General features: G+C 40.3%; 1 protein-coding gene across 1 annotated transcript in view; it reads right to left on the bottom strand.

Moving 5' to 3' along the window:
* The window catches only part of LOC149449199 (uncharacterized), a 109,335-nt gene extending 93,077 nt beyond the window's left edge, over positions 1-16,258 (bottom strand). The window contains exons 1-5 of the mRNA XM_089693692.1: positions 16,158-16,258; positions 12,377-12,450; positions 7,442-7,585; positions 3,925-4,067; positions 1,968-2,085 (exon numbers count right to left, since the gene is read on the bottom strand). Coding sequence (XP_089549818.1) covers positions 1,968-2,085; positions 3,925-4,067; positions 7,442-7,585; positions 12,377-12,450; positions 16,158-16,258 — 580 coding nt within the window. The remainder of the gene's footprint in view (positions 1-1,967; positions 2,086-3,924; positions 4,068-7,441; positions 7,586-12,376; positions 12,451-16,157) is intronic.
* Between the last annotated feature and the right edge of the window lie 533 nt (positions 16,259-16,791).

Below are 16,791 nucleotides of genomic sequence, written 5' to 3'. Positions count from 1 at the left end.
CATGAAACCTAATGGATAGTTACATGTACAAATGTACCCCTGCTTCCCTCTGGATATAAATTTCCCACTTCAAAATGCTGCACAAAGTAGTTGTCTTCTAGCTTGTTATTTTTTTTTATTTAAAGTGGTTATAAATGCTAAAGTTTTATTTTAACCTTTATGCATTCTCTACATTAAGGTAAAAAACCTTCTATGATTAGCTCCCAGCCTCCACCACATACTAGCCTGAGCCTAATCTTGATCCAGCACTGAGCCTGAGATCAGCAATGCTGCTCTCTCTCCCTCTCCTCACAGGCCATTGGCTCCTGTAACTGTCAATCAAATCCAGTGAGCAGGAAACAAGGGGCAGGGCCAAACCTCTATGTGTGTCTAGAGACACACACAGCCTGGATCAGGATCAAGCCCACATGTGTACCCCCATAGCAAGTAGCTTGCTATGAGGGCAGACACAGCTGGCAGAGGACCCCTAGAAGAGGAGGTTGGGGTCGCTCTGTGCAAAACTATTGCAGGTAAGCATAACATGTTTGTTATTTTAATTTTAAAAAAAATTGCCTTTAGTAACTTTAGTAATTCTTTCATCTACTTCCGGACTGCAATGATATACTAGATGTACGTTGGCAGTTCCAAAGGCACTAACCCAGTATTTTTTAAATCTGCTGGCGATTTTTTGGTAAAAATGATCCGAGTGGCTAGCTGCTGGATAAAATGATCCGAGTGGCTAGCTGCTGGATTGCTTTTACAAGCTGCAGGAGGGACCCCTCCCGACGCTCTCTGCTCCCTCTCCATGCTCTCCTGTCCCACCAGGAGCTTGGCAGTGAATCCGGCGTTTCCACCGGCTTATCATAGAGCTGATCAGAGACTGGAATGTTCCTGACCATCTCTATGGTATATGAAACCAGAAATACAAGTATTTTGTCACTTATAATTTCAGCAGTTTGTGTACCAGCTATTACCGGCAAGGGGAAGATTCGGATCGAACCCATCCGAGTTTGATCCAAAGCTTTCGAGGGCAGAGGAGAGGGTTTAATGGACCCCAAATCTCTGAGGAAAGAGTACTTGTCACTGCCTATTGCTATCACAAGGGGTGTTTTTTTTAAAAGGACAGTATAACTATTACAAAATTTAATAACATAAATAATTAAAAAAACTTTTTAAAGTGCCCCTGCCCCCCCATGCTCAAGTGCAAAGGCGAATGCAAACGTAGGTCACATGTGCATATGTAAGTGGTGTTCACATCACATGTGTCAGGTATGATCGCAAACACTATAGTGAGAGAAATAATTCTAGCACCAGACCTTCTGTGTAACGCTAAACTGGTAGCTTGTAAAGACTAATAAAACATCATCCTAAGGAAATTTTTAAATATCGTAGTTTGTCGCCATTCCACGAGTGGGCGCAATTTTAAAGCATGACATGTTAGGTATCTGTTTACTCGGCATAACATCATCTTTTACATTTTACCAAGAAAGTGGGTATTGTGTTGTGTTTTTGTGCATTAGAATTTATTAAAGTGTATTTTTCCAAAAATAAATTGTGTTTGAAAAACCGCTGCGCAAATACCAGGTGACATAAAAAATTGCAGCATTCACTATTTTATTCTCTAGGGCCTCTGCTTAAAAAATATACAGTGTCTGGGGTTCGAAGTAATTTTCTAGCAAAAAATACTGATTTTTTTTTTAATATACCCAAAAAGTGTCAAAATTGGCCTGGTCTTAAAGTGGTTGAAAAAAAACACTTTCCTTACCATTATCTTAGTATGTTATTGGTGATAAAACCAGAAGAGGTTTTATCATCAATAAATACTGCAATACTGTTGCAATACTGTTATGTTGCTTGAAAAAAATACTTTTTCTGATATTAGCCACATTTTAACTCCTTTGTTGCTACAAGGATGATCTCTAAATTCAGCCTCGAGCATTACTTTGTTAAGTAGTAAATATTTTTTCTCTATTTCCCGGACAACTCACCCTTTGTGTTGGACAGTTGCAGCTTCCAAGTTAATGCTCTTAAGGCTGCTGGTATTGGCTGGTTAAAGAGGATGTGTAGCTTTACTTTCAGGGTGGGTCTTTTTTCAAGAATAGTTATCTACAAAAAAATTAAAACGTCAGAGTATCGTGCATCAGTCAATTCATCAGAGAAGCTGAATACAACATTCTAAAGAGATTCCAAGGTTACCCGTAAAAAAAGATCACCAAGGTTACCTGACCTGTCTCCTATTCTTCTCCCCAGAACCCATACTCCCTTTATTCTCCTTCATACTCTCCCCTTATCCTCGCCAGACATTGCCTCAGTCTTCAGTTCCCCACCCCCAAATTAGTAAGATGCAAATTATAGTTCACTATGATTTACCTAATCATTTTAACAAAAAATAAAAAAGGTAAAACTAGTTTTTCTTAATGAAGATAGACCACCTAAGGATTATTTTAAATCCTTTTAATTAGTTAATCTTTCTAATTCCAACATTTTTAAAGTAATATTTGTGTTTTTATTTACTTTTCTTTTTGTTGAGTAGTTCACCAGGGTAGCTAAGTTGCAAATAAACGTACATTTTCAAAGTGTCCAGTGCCTGGTATGCTAGGCTCATTTACACTTGCTTTAATTTTAACACACATTAAAGCACCTACCACATCCACGTGCATTTTTTATGTTTTTTTGAGGCTTCTGTGATGATTTTTTTAAGCTTTAATGAAGCTTGGCAAATGCCCCGTATGTGTTGATTTTCTTTTTGTTTTAAAGGGGCTCAGTAGAACCCTGGCTCAATAGTATCCCCGCTCAGCAGATCTCCAGCTCATTAGTACCCCCAGTCAGCAGATCCCCAGCCCATTAGTAGACTCATTCATCAGATCACCCTCTCTGTAGGACCTCCAGCTTTGCTGCTCCCCCACTCAGTAGTAAATTCCAGCTCTGCTGATCCCCCACTCAGTAGTTACACCCAGTTCTGTGATCCTCTGGTTTGCTGATCCTCCTCTCTCTCTCTGGCATCTTCTCACCTCTCGCTATATTGCGCCCATGCTGCTCACTGCATGTTATGTCTGCTAGTTTTTCCTGCTCCAGTCCCCAGCCCTACTGATTCTCTGCCGCTTGGTCCTGACTCTCTCCAGTCTCCACTCACCTCCCTCTATATCTCACCATATGTCAGATCTGCTCGATTCCCCTGCTCCGGTCTGCCAGTCCTCTCTCTCCGGTCCCCGCACACCTTCTGCTATAGCGTTCCCATGTTGCACACCACGTGTGCTGCACACCAGATATGACATCTGCACCAGACACTCCCAGAATATATTAATATGAACCAGAAGTGACTGCTAATGACGTCTTTCCAGTTGCTTATTGGTTTTACCAGTGCATTCTGAGATATCTCATAACTCCAATACCTCCAAAACAAAGTGAAACTAACTCTGAATAAATGCCCCTCAAATGCAAGATGCTGTCAGCGAGCATTGTGATAGACTTCTATGGCAGCTTTGGAGATGCTTTGAAGCCCCAAGAAAGTAACGCGGGTTATAATTTTTGAAGCAAAGCAAACGCAACAGTGTTAACAGGACTGTAAGGTAACCATTCTAGTTAGTGAGTGGTGCTTTGATTGGCATTCAGAGTGCTTTAAAAAAGCATGCCAAATGTCACATTTAGAAGCAAGTGTAAATGAGACCTTAATGTGAGGACTTGGAATTTGTAAATAAAAAATATAGCAAACATAACATGCCTGATCAGAGCAGTGTTAGCTTTTTACTATTATTAGACATCATTTTTTACAGACATTTGGGTATGTGCTCAACCTTGCCAACCATGAGCATGGTCAAGCTTCAGTGCAGAATCAAGTCTTTACTAGAGCTTACATTTTATACAAACTTAATGAAACTTTCTACTCCCCATTTGTATGTTCATACAGGTGGGTGAACATTCAGAAAACAATCACACTTGACTAACCACTCCATCCTGAATATGGGAAGCCACCAAGTCAGACTGACTCCTAGGAATGTTGCCATCTTGCAGTTCCTGAGCAACATAACTGTATATATTTTCTTCCAGACAAGAGCTGACTTCTCCAGCTAATTTATTGTAAGTGACACCTGGAAGAGAAAATATCATACTCCGTTTTGAAAGTGAAGAAATACCTACACATAGAATACATCATATATAAAGTAAAGAAAAACACCAAAAAACCCAAGGTGTTCCTTTAAATATTTTTGTATGGAACTCTAGGGAAGCTAGAGTTTTTTTCCCCACAGGATCTCTGCCTGGTACCACATGATGTATTTTGAACATGTCATCATCACGTAGTTGTAAGCAGATGCCTACAAAAGATCTGCTCAGGTTGGATAAGGGTTAACAACTAAAAAGTCGGTTTCCTGGGCTTTTTCTGGGATTCCCTCCTCCCTGTGATGCATATAAATAGGGGGAAGGTGTGGTTCAGAAGGGGGAGGAGAGAGGGAATCAGGAGTTTGGGAAGGAAGCCAGCACCAGACACTGCTCCATGTAGTCTCACAAGGTACTGGAGTTGCGGAGGACACTACCAGCTGTTGGAGAATGCCAACTATGGACTTGCACTTTCTAAAGGTAAGCATGTGCAGCCACCTCCTAGTCAGTTATTGCCTGGACTGTAATGCTTTGTGATTTTTCTGCCATGAAAGTTTCAGAAAAGTCTCTGAATTGTTTTAAAGCCTGGTTACTTTAAAGGGATGCTGGCATATGAAAGAACAGGGCCTGTAAAGCATAGGGGTACAGAAGCAAGGCCACTACAATGGGTTAACTTGGTAGAAGGCGTGGAGGAAGAGAACAGTTGCCATGGATAACCAAGGATTGGTGGAGAGTGTACAGCAGCCTCTCAAGAAGTGTGGTACCTAGCATTGCGACGGGCTCAACAATAGTGAGGGGGATCGGTGCTCTGACTCTGTCCCCACCAGTCGGTTCCCCAAAAGTACTGGGACCGAACACGTGTTATGGAGACCCACAGCCTGGCCACTTGGTACAGGAGAACAGCAGGACTTAATTGTGTGCATGCATGAGGTCCTCGCTAGGTGCTCAGTGGGCCCCATTCTGTCACTTGGAGTAAGGTGTCAGAGGTATGCTGGACAGTTGGAGAAGGCATAGGCTCAGTAGTGTCCCTCCTAAATGCAACATTCAACAAGGAATAGGGATCAAATGCTTCACAGAGGAACTCTGTATGTTATAAAGAGACATAATGAGCTACACACAGTGTATAGCTCATCTCTGAGCTGGTGTGCCACCATAATGATGACTTTCACATTAATGCAGCTCCGCCTGGTCCCGGGGTATGATGAGCGTGCACACATGCAAAAAGATACCTCTAAGTTCAGGGTGCAGTGGCCCCACCCACATAGTCCTCACTGCTCCCATTCATGCCATTATCTGTTATACAATGTCCCTAGGGATAGTGCCAGTGCCCAACAGTGATTTCTTCAGATGTTTTTATTGGGTTTCAGAGCAGGATAGGAAGATAAAAATTGCCATTGCTAAGGTAATAAAGGGGTCAGGTGTAAACTGAAGCTCGAAAATTGTTGGCCTGCCAAATGCCCTACTGTACACATTCACTCTCATCTTCTCAGAGAGCAGTACGTGACGTTAGGTAGTTCACAGACAACATGATTTTAGTAACTCTAGGTAAAGTGTCAGGACCAGACAATGTGAATTTAGCTAAACATGGTGGATTTAAATATGTTAAGAGTAAGCCTGCACAAATATAATAATTTAAAACTAAATATGTACCGTAGATTTGTTAGCCTGCCCAATCTTGACTAGTTCACTTTAAAGTAAAGATATCCAAAGGCAGAGATCACTCTAGCAGGGTTATGCCACCTAATACCGAATGTCAAATGTAGTGAGATTTGATTTTTTTGGGAGATGTTATCACAGCTTTAACACCTTTTAAAAATATTAACTTCAATGTAGTTTTATCCTAAATTTTAATGAATAAACCATACTTTTGATGCTTTTTTTTCCCCCTCCCCATTATTATCACCCTAAATAAAGTTAAGGCTGAAGTTTAAGTATGCATATATTTGCATAGTTACATTGGTCCAGCTTGGACCAATGTAAGTATGCATGTGTCATAACTGGAAGGTACCCGTGAAAGCTGGAAATCACTGTAGTAGGCAACACTATCATGGTGATAGCCAGCAGCTTCCAGTTCCCATGCCAAATGGCTGTCCTGCTGCTTAGTGAAAATAAAAGGTCACTCACTGTAGTAGTGGTGCTTACTACTGATTTCCATCTTGCATGGGGATCTTTCAGGTGTGGCACATGCATGCTTTCATTGGCCCAAATTGGACAAATGTAACTATGCAAAATAATGCATACATAAACTGCAGCTTCAAAAAAATCCTCCCTTGTCAAAGGGACAAAGAAGTTGCAACCTCACCAAAGCTAAAAGATCAACTTATATACTGTATGATAGAAATCATACATGAATGGGAGATCCAAAGGGACTAAACTAAGATGAAGTAACAAATAGGAATGAAATAATTTGAACTTTGTACTGTATACAGCATGAGGTCAACAAATGGTAGGCGAGTGCTTTTGGTTGTGGGTGTTTGATTTGTGAAATTTAGAAAGTTGTTGAAGAGCAGTGTGGTTTGATGTACAAAGGATTTTTACATTAAATGTAATCAAAAGTAGTCTTTTGAATTTTTTTCTCTATTTATATTTTCAAATATACTAAAAAATAAGAAAAACAACAGAAATGAAAGGGGATAAAGAGTATCAGATTGCAGGATATGGAACTGTGTAAGGAAAGCAGTATGGAAGTATGGAAGGAAACATAAATGAAGATATACTATCAGTCAACAAGTAACACAACAGGTAGGCTGAGAGCAGATAGAGTAGGAAGCCCATCATTTGGCTTTTTTAGGCTTCATTACTGGGGTGGTAGGACAATGGGCTTATTTACACCTTCACAATACAAGCTCTATTACTTACACGTCCCTTGGTAGGTCCCTACCTTGACGAACCTGGGGGAAATCTCCATATTGCCTCTTTATTTAAATGGTTTTTTGGCTTGCCTCCAAAGTAAGCCCTGACAGAATATAGATCAGCCCTTCTTTACCAAATAGGTTGGGGTGTCTGAGTATTTTGGGGGTAGTGCCAGCTGTAGAAGGTTGCTTAGTCTCAGTTAAAGTGGTAGTAAAGTCTGTTTATTAACTTGTACCTACAGGGAAGCCTATAATAAGGCTTACCTTTAGGTACTGTAAATATCTCCTAAACTGGCGCATGTGATCTGCAGGATCTGGCCTACATATTGTCAGCAGTTGTGCCAATATATAAAATGTGTATTCATATGATTTTCCATTGCACTCTGGCACTATATATTTCCCCCCCCCCCATTCCATAAGCACATTTACCCCACTCTGAATACTCATTGAGAGCTGTCCGTGCATTGATAAATGTGATTATAGAGTAACTCACAGCAGCTCCTAATTTACAGTACCTGAATGTAGAGCTTTGGCTGCCTTTTCCAGGACAAAAATCTTTTCAGATTCTGACAGGTCATTGAAGAACTTAATATTATTCTCATTCATCTGCTGCTGTACAGCATCGTATAATTTGCCAGTGAACTCCTTCCACTCCTGTTCTGCCAGAAAGAATGTATTAATTAAAGCTGAACTATACACAAGTTAAATATACACGTGAACTATCTCATCTGCCATGAGATTTGCAACTCTATCCACACACTATCGGAATTCCTACGTCTCTACCAGACAACACAGCCAAGAAGCTAACACCTTCTTCTCTGTTAGAGTTAAGGAATATGCTGGGGTCACCTCCCCACCTGAAGCCTGTGGTTGGACAATGAAGGAACAGTAACATACAGATAAGATTGTCATCTTTGTTCTTTCCTCTTGCCTGCACATGTGCATACAGGGGAGCTGGTGCTGGATCTCCATCTCCCAGTATAAGTGCTGCTGTATAGGAGGTGCCAGTAGGCTGATATCAAGACTTTCTATTCCATTGCCAACTATAAATGTTTAGATTTCCCATCACCTTCTGTCCCTGTGACAATGGTCACCAGAACAAATAATGATGTTGAATTTTCCTACATGAATAGACACATAGGGATTGGTTTACTAATACTTGAGAGTGCCAAATCTGGTGCAGCTCTGCATAGAGACCAATCAGCTTCCAGGTTTGTTTGTGAAAGCTTCATTGAACAAGCTGAAGGTAGAAGCTGATTGGCTACCATGCACATACATTTTGATGGCCATTGACATACATTTTGTATTTTAGTGCAACGCAATACAACATTATGGTGTGAATAGGACATATTAGAAATTATAGTTTTTCAGATGTCGTTCTGTTGATCTGCGTTTTACAGCTGTGCTAAACTGCACCGGTGTGAATTGGCCCTAAATCAATCCCCATAGACAACAATTTTTAGAAACATTTTTAGGTTATTATTACACTTTTATCAGTAAATACCAGCGCAAACCCACATAATAAATTGCATTACCCATCCAATTAAACAAACTTAAAAACCGTGACACAAACCACTTTTGTGCTAGTACAATAAAAAAATAATAAAATATATATAAATAAATATATAAATAATTTTTAAATTCATAAGTCCAGTGACAAAAAATCCCAAAAAATTAACAGTCCCGTGACAAAATAGGTCAAATTGTAATTATATTGTAATTTTCATTGGATTCTTCCGTGCCTTTGATCCCTTCACCATCCACCAGTGCAAAAAACCAACATTAACCGCACTCACCAGATATTAGTGAGTCACACGCCTTTCAGGAATATTAAGGGCTCCTGGACCCCCTTTACTTTTTATGAGACCTCCAAATACTGCTTCCTCTTGTATATGGGTACCTCTTCTGGTTACTCCTCTCACCGAATCCCCCAAGGAAAATCAGGAAGAAGAAAAGACCATAGCGTGATACCATAGTGGTTTCTCATCAAAATAATCTCTCCAGACCACTCACATTTTAGCGGGATATAACCCGCATTTTATTTGAAACAACAACGATTTTCTTTAAAAAACAATCCACTTTCCAAGTACAGCGACTTTTGCATAAAAGACCCCACAGCCTAGTATATAGTATACCTTGGGTCTTGATAACGCCCTGTGGGTGGGGCGAAACGCGTTGACGCACTTCCGGTTGCCTGTTCTGGCGTCTGACGTAATTTCCGGTGAGTGGAACGCATGCCAAGCGGTGCGTTCCAAGGGGCCATCTTAGCATAGTGGATGAGTCTGCATCTGAGGTCTGCCATCCTGCTGTATACTAGGCTGTGGGGTCTTTTATGCAAAAGTCGCTGTACTTGGAAAGTGGATCGGTTTTTAAAGAAAATCGTTGTTGTTTCAAATAAAATGCGGGTTATATCCCGCTAAAATGTGAGTGGTCTGGAGAGATTATTTTGATGAGAAACCACTACGGTATCACGCTATGGTCTTTTCTTCTTCCTGATTTTCCTTGGGGTATTCGGTGAGAGGAGTAACCAGAAGAGGTACCCATATACAAGAGGAAGCAGTATTTGGAGGTCTCATAAAAAGTAAAGGGGGTCCAGGAGCCCTTAATATTCCTGAAAGGCGTGTGACTCACTAATATCTGGTGAGTGCGGTTAATGTTGGTTTTTTGCACTGGTGGATGGTGAAGGGATCAAAGGCACGGAAGAATCCAATGAAAATTACAATATAATTACAATTTGACCTATTTTGTCACGGGACTGTTAATTTTTTGGGATTTTTTGTCACTGGACTTATGAATTTAAAAATTATTTATATATTTATTTATATATATTTTATTATTTTTTTATTGTACTAGCACAAAAGTGGTTTTGTGTCACGGTTTTTAAGTTTGTTTAATTGGATGGGTAATGCAATTTATTATGTGGGTTTGCGCTGGTATTTACTGATATAAGTTTTTTTGGTTTTTGCACCTGTGTACAGCAGCATCTCACGGGGAATTGTGTGTTTAATAGGAGAGTCCTGGGCGCTGAGGTTTTTTCTTTTCTACATATTATTACACTTTACCAAATAGTATAAGTGAAACTAAGGCCAAAATCACATTTTTGGGTTGCAGTGACATGCAGTAAAACATAAAGCAAACCACGGTGTAGTACACAGTTATTAATTGTCAATAGCAATGTCAATAATATTTAATGGAACCCCAACGTACTACATTTGCTATGCACTTTAGCGGACACAACCCACAGATGTAAACCATCTGATGTAGTGCATTGTGTGCTAGAAAAAAAGCTGTGTGCACTAAAAAGTCTTACTGTAATGTACATAATATGTGTACAGTAACATACTGTATTGGTGTGAGTCTAGCCTAAAGTTGGCCATAGATGAATTGGAATTTGTCCAGTTTTGCAAGGACTGGCCAATGTCAGTTCATGGCTGTCAAACAGGACTGTTGCAAAGCTCTTATTGATCATCAGCTGCAGCCACTGATCAGAGTACTCTGACAGCGGAAGAGTCTTGATGTCAGAATGCAATGGCACAACGGGGAGGATTCTCTATCTACCTTGCTTGTGTGGATAGGAGAATCAGTTTGTTTTTTTTTTCATTTGGCCCACTGGCCGAATGAAAGAAAAAATTAATCCATGGTCAGCTTTTGGGTCTAATTTATAGAGCAACAGTGTGGCCCAACTGTGGCCATACCACTGCTGTTCAAATAAGAAAAAAATAATCCTCCTGCATGTATACAAAGTACAGTTGTATGCTTTACCCCTGGTTCACATATGTGCGGCCGTACGGGATGTGATTTGAATGGGCACGAGAGCCCATTTATTTGAATGGACTCCCATGCCCGAAACACGCAGGGAAGAAGTCCCTTCACTACTTGGGAAATCACAGCCCGCACGGGAACTGAGGTTCCCAGTATGGTTGCGATTTCCAGTGCGGGCTGCATGCCATTAGAATTAATGGCACCCGCCTGCGGGTACCACATTCCTCTGTGTGGGTGGTGCTGCTACAGTCCCGCAGCAGGACCACCCGCACAGATTTCAACCAAGTATTACACATGTGCTTTCCATATCACCTGCTTAGGGAGTCTGAAGACAGTAAGCCATATTCATTAAAATGAAAGGGAAAAATAATTCACAGGAGGTGGAGGAAGCCTGTCACATGACTTTAACCTGTCATGTGACAAGGCTCTCCTATGTCTTATGCAGAGAACACACACTGCAGGACACAACAGGCTTCACACCACTCTACATCTTATAGTGGAAACGTACTGTAAAATACTGGTATGGGGTGGAGTCATCACAGCGATGTGTGGTGAGCGGTGTTCATTCACTTTTATATGGGCAACAGCAGGTTGAGTTTTAGGGCTGATGTACACTGCAGCTGCTAAACTGACGTTCAGGAGCTTTTCTGCATTTTTTTCAGCAGCCTCTGAACTCACCCTAATGTTTTTCTATGTGTCCATATACACTGTGTCATTTACAGCCATTTACAGGCAGTTGAGTTTAGAGCCATTTTTTTAACGCACCAAACTTGCGTTCAGGAGTAGATTTTATCAGCATTTCAAACGCCAAGCGCTTGTAAACGTGTGTAAACGCGGCTAACCGCGTTTATAAGCGTTTGCATTTAGAAGCGTTTTTTAACTGTCCCATATTCAAATGCTGTCCAGAGCCTTTTTTCATCATCAGAAATGCATGCAAATCATTTTCCATGTATTCAAATGGACCTAGCACACCAGTGCAGTCAGTTCCAGGTTTTGCATGAAGGAAAAAATGGTAGAACGTGCTGCATTATGCTCATGATGGGATCCATAGTGAATACAACCAGAAAAGACAGGTAATCTCAACACATACTGCTCTCTCTATTTCTCCCAAAATGTCTAAAATAGTTAATTTTTTACTGTTTTTCAGTGCATTCTGGGCATTTTGGAAGGTCTCCTGATGTTATCTTTAAAAAATGCTTCTAACCGCAAACGCGCATAAACACGCATAAATGCGGTATGCAAATGAAGCTAAACAGATGTTTTTTTAACCTACGTTTTCCAGCAGTCAGTTTCCATCGTTCAGAAGTGTTTTCCAAACGTCCCGTGTACATGAACCTTTAGGGTCATGTAGCCATAGTTAAATTCCCTGTTTTCATCAGTGCGCTGGCATGGAGGTCTCACTCCCAGAATCACAGCTCAGTCCTCCCCACCCAAACAATTCAAAAATGAAAAAACATTCAGCCTATTTGCCTCCTCTAGATGCATTGCTTATAAATGCTGTGTGTACAGATGCATTGTATGCTATGCAATTGTTAGAAAACCAGAGACAAGCATTCTGTACTAGTTACTGTATATTATGGGGGATGGATTTAAGGATCTTAAAGCCTTTCTTTTTTGACAGTGTCACCTTTTCTATAATTAAGGCAGATATAGAAATTTAGTTTTTTTCTGTACCTGAAAAGATTTACCTGCAGATTCTGAATCTGTAACCTGGTTTTCTCCAGCCATGGGAGACTTGCAGAGCTTCCTGCCATGTCTGTCCCTGATATGTGTATTCACAAGAGGGAAACCTCAGTTGCTACAACAAACTATGCAAATACACACCAGCAGAGTATAGCACACCAAAAGACAACTGGATGGACGCACAATGGGTTAACCCTTTCCTCAACAAAAGACAAGAAAGGGAAAGGAAGTGTTTACAATGTGTTTTGTGTTCATATCGCTGGTGGCAAAAAAAAAAGCAAACCTTCAAAAATGGATTATCCCAGCCACCTTCATGAACTTTTTTTCTGGGCAAACTGTTGTTCAACTTTCAGATAGATTGGACTGAGATAACTATGATAGCAGAGTGTGGGGATCATTTATGATACCTTACCAACACTAACTAAGGAAACGTTTATACAAATCCTTCCCTTGACATCGTGGTATTTAGGATGCTTTCCAATGACCACCCCCAGTTCATCTCTGACCTCCTAGCTTAGCTTAGTGAATGTGGGGAAAATTCACTTTTCAAAGAACACCCAATCACATGCAAGGAAATAAAAAAACTTCTGTTTTTACTTGCATAAGATTGGATGATGGAAGTTAGCAGAGATTCCCCTCATTTACTATATTAAGGAGAATTTCCCTTGCAAAGTGTACAGCCTTTTTGCCTTTAGTAATCAACCCTATTATACTTACCTCTCCCTTACCCTAGGTTCACAACTAAGCATTTTCTGCAGTGTTTTGCATTTTGCAGAAACAGTACAGTCCATTTAACATGATTTCCTATGGGACATGTTTACACCGGTGCGTTTTCTGGAAAGGGTCAGGGACTTTTTTGAACATAAAAAGTTGCATTTTTGGTTCTATAGACTTCAATGTAAATGCTGCAGAAAAGCATGTATTGCGTTTTTGCTGCCTTTTTGCCATGTTTTTGATGTGTTTTTGTATTTTAAATCTGCCTAGCAACAAGAAAAAAAAGAAAAAACAAACAAAACACATCAAAAACTTGGCAAAAACGCAAGTGCAAAAACGCAACATAAAACGCAATGCAGAAACGGCTCAAATGTGCATAGGTGTGAACCTAGCCTTAGCCTGTATCCCTTATCTGGCCCCTTCAAACACTTGAACCTTCAATAGACTCTTTGGGGTGCCTGCATCCTGTAGTGACATAATGGTCAGAGGATAGTTACTTTGCAAAGCAGGTGACACAGGCGTCCGACAATCACAGAAGTGTTGAATGCTGAAAAATCTGTGTCTGATTGGAGAGATAGGAGACATGGGCTCCAAAGAGATCAGTATAATATCACCATGACAGTGTCACTTTAGGGCCTTGCTATGCCTGAACTCAGCTAGCGTTTATTTACCAGCAGAGGAGACTTTTTTACAGCACTTGCTCCCATACACAAACTTTTGTAGAAGGGGCATAATACCCATTTTTATTTTACAAGCAGTCTGTAAATTAACAGATGGTTAGTAACCCTGCCACTTTGCCTGCTAGTGCAGTCCCACTGGGCCCACATTGCTGTTGTCCCTGAACTGGTTTTGTGTTTTTGTTGGATCAGTCTACATTTCACCCTGGGTTCTTCTTGTTTTCATTCTCAGCACCTTCATCCCTGTACTAAGAATTACTATACTGGGAATGTAAACAAGGAGGGGGAAGTAGTGATGTCATCTTGTAGTTCTTAAGTCCAGCAGGGCTGACAACAACTCTCAGAATTTTAGTGCAGCAGAGACAATGCCGTCAGGTCATTATAGAAACTTAGAAGCTCACTGGATTTTTGTCAGGACCAACCAATTTTGCTATTTTTTTTTTTACTATATCTGCAGAATTTTCAAAGAAACAGAGCATGTACAGTCATAGATGTACTAAATATGTTTTTAATTTTGATAGACATACACTTCAAAATACTTCCAGAGTAAACCTTGATACATTGGAACTGTCCAAACACATAAGAAATTCCTTTCAGTATGGACTATGTGGATACAATATGCCCATCCATCAATACCTATTGCAGGTTATTCAACTTTGTTTGTGCCATGTCCTAAGGTCTTGGCTCAATGTCCTCCTACCCCCCCTCACCACTATTTTTCCTTACTAATACTTTTTCACACCTCCCTACCAGGGAGACTCTTTTTTACTCTTTCTTTTATCTCCATATTGCAAAAAACTCAGCTTTCAACTGGATTCAGCAGTGCATCCTGACTAGTATCTTGCTTGCCACCTGGACTTTTGCCAATCAACTACGGACCTCCTTTGTATCACTAGTTTATAATTTAAAGCCATTCACAGACTTGTGTTATTAATAAGATAGAACATGTCCAGAGACAACACTAATGAAAGAGGTATAGACTCCAGAGAGACAGATATCCTATTACCCCTGTACAAATCATTAGTATTATTATTATTATTACATCGAATTTATATAGCGCCAAAGGGTTTGCTCAGCGCTGTACAATAGAGGGGGGACAATACATGAAACAGCACAGCAACAACAAACAGCACACGGGTAATACCTCATCTGGAATATGCAGTTCAGTTTTGGGCACCAATTCACAAAAAGAACATTGGGGAACTGGAGAAAGTACAGAGAAGGGCAACCAAACTGATAAGAGGCATGGAGGAGCTCAGCTATGAGGAAAGATTAGAGGAACTGAATTTATTCTCTCTTGAGAAGAGGAGATTAAGGGGGGGAGGGTATATGAGATCAACATGTATAAATACATCAGTGGTTCATATAGTGAACTCAGTGTAGAGCTATTCACCCTGAGGTCATCACAGAGGACAAGGGGGCACTGTTTACGTCTGGAGGAAAAAAAATGTAATCTCCAAACACAGAAAGGTCAGCTCCGTGGATTGCTTTAAAAAAGGCCTGGATTATTTCCTAGATACACAGAATATAACTGGATACTAACATTTATAGGTAAATTTGATCCAGGGAATATCTGATTGCCTCTCAGGGGATCAGGAAGGAATTTGTTTCACTGCAGGAGCAAATTGGATCATGATTTGCTGTTTTTTTTTTTGCCTTCCTCTGGATCAACAGTGGGGTATAGGATTATAACTTTTTTTTTTTTAATGGTTGAACTGGATGGACTTTTATATTTTTTCAATCAGACTATGTAACACTATTAGAGCATAATGGGTTTAACAAGCATCCCCCTATGCATGTCCACACCTTTCAGAGTATGTGTATGTTTCACTTTATTTCAGAGAATAGAGGTGTATGTACTGTACATATGATTTATACTCATAGAGAAACACCTTGACCTCCCAAAAACATAGTATGCTAGACATAGGTATCATTCATCATTCATTTTGATTCTTTTTTTCATTTGAGCACATGCACACATTGTGTGTTATTGTATCCCTGATGAAGCTGCTTGGGGTGCTGTGAAACATGTTTATTTTTATTTATGCACTTATTAAAATGCATTTTTTTGTTATGATTTTTTTTAAATTGGAGAGCTACTTTAACCTTATGACAAACTGAGATGGGGCTATACAGGTAAAGGATTAGAGATTATTATTATGGGGGCTACTCAGTCTGTTAGTCTGGTGGGATGCTGAGCCTTATAGACAACTTGGCCCGTGGGTACACACTGTTTTCATGGATGATTGTTTTAGGACAACATGAGAAAAACAAGGCTGGTGGTTTTTCTTTATCCCTCGTCAAATTAGAGTGGAAGCAAAGGCAAATCCTAACTAACTTTAAACTTCTAGGCTTGCTCTATCTAGCCCTGTAACAAAAAAATTGCTTTACTTACCTGTTCTGTAGCTGCTCTGGTCCGGTCCCACACTGAGCTGTCAGCGGCGGCTTCAGCATGTAGGTGTGTGCAGGAGGGGCAGCCAACACTGGAAGGCCCATAGTAACTCTATAGTTTGTCACTTCCCATGCATTTCCTAGCCGTTGTTGGTTGTCTCCAACACACAGAGGGTGCTGGTGGAGACCGAACTGTAGCAGCTGCAGAACAGGTAAGTATAGCGATTTTTCTCTTTACAGATAGATTAGGCTTAGAATGTGGCTGAGAGTAGGTTTACAGTTGATTAGGATTTGCTTTTACTTCCACTTGGGGGTGGAAAAACATTCCACAAAATGGGGGCATTTTCTCATCGAACAATTTAAGAGCCTGTCTATGACCCGAGAGATATGTAGTTTGTGGACATGAGTGATACCTGTGTTTAGCATACTGGATGCATCTCTATGAATATAAAGCATATGTACACCTCTTCTCTCTGAAATAAAGTGAAACATACACATACTCTGAAAGATGTGGACATGCATAGGGGAGTGCATGTCAAACCCATTATGCTCTAAGAGTGCTTTAGATGACCTGGATGCAGCGTTAAAATCCAAACAAAGAATCCTAAAAAATCTGATAAAACATATCAGGGGAGACT

This window comes from Staurois parvus, unplaced genomic scaffold (assembly GCF_062004578.1).
Source record: "Staurois parvus isolate SC_StPar_1 unplaced genomic scaffold, SC_StPar_1.0 ptg000635l, whole genome shotgun sequence".
NCBI lineage: Eukaryota > Metazoa > Chordata > Amphibia > Anura > Ranidae > Staurois > Staurois parvus.
Note: the sequence above shows the minus strand (reverse complement) of the source record. Positions and strands in the feature narration are given on the sequence as shown.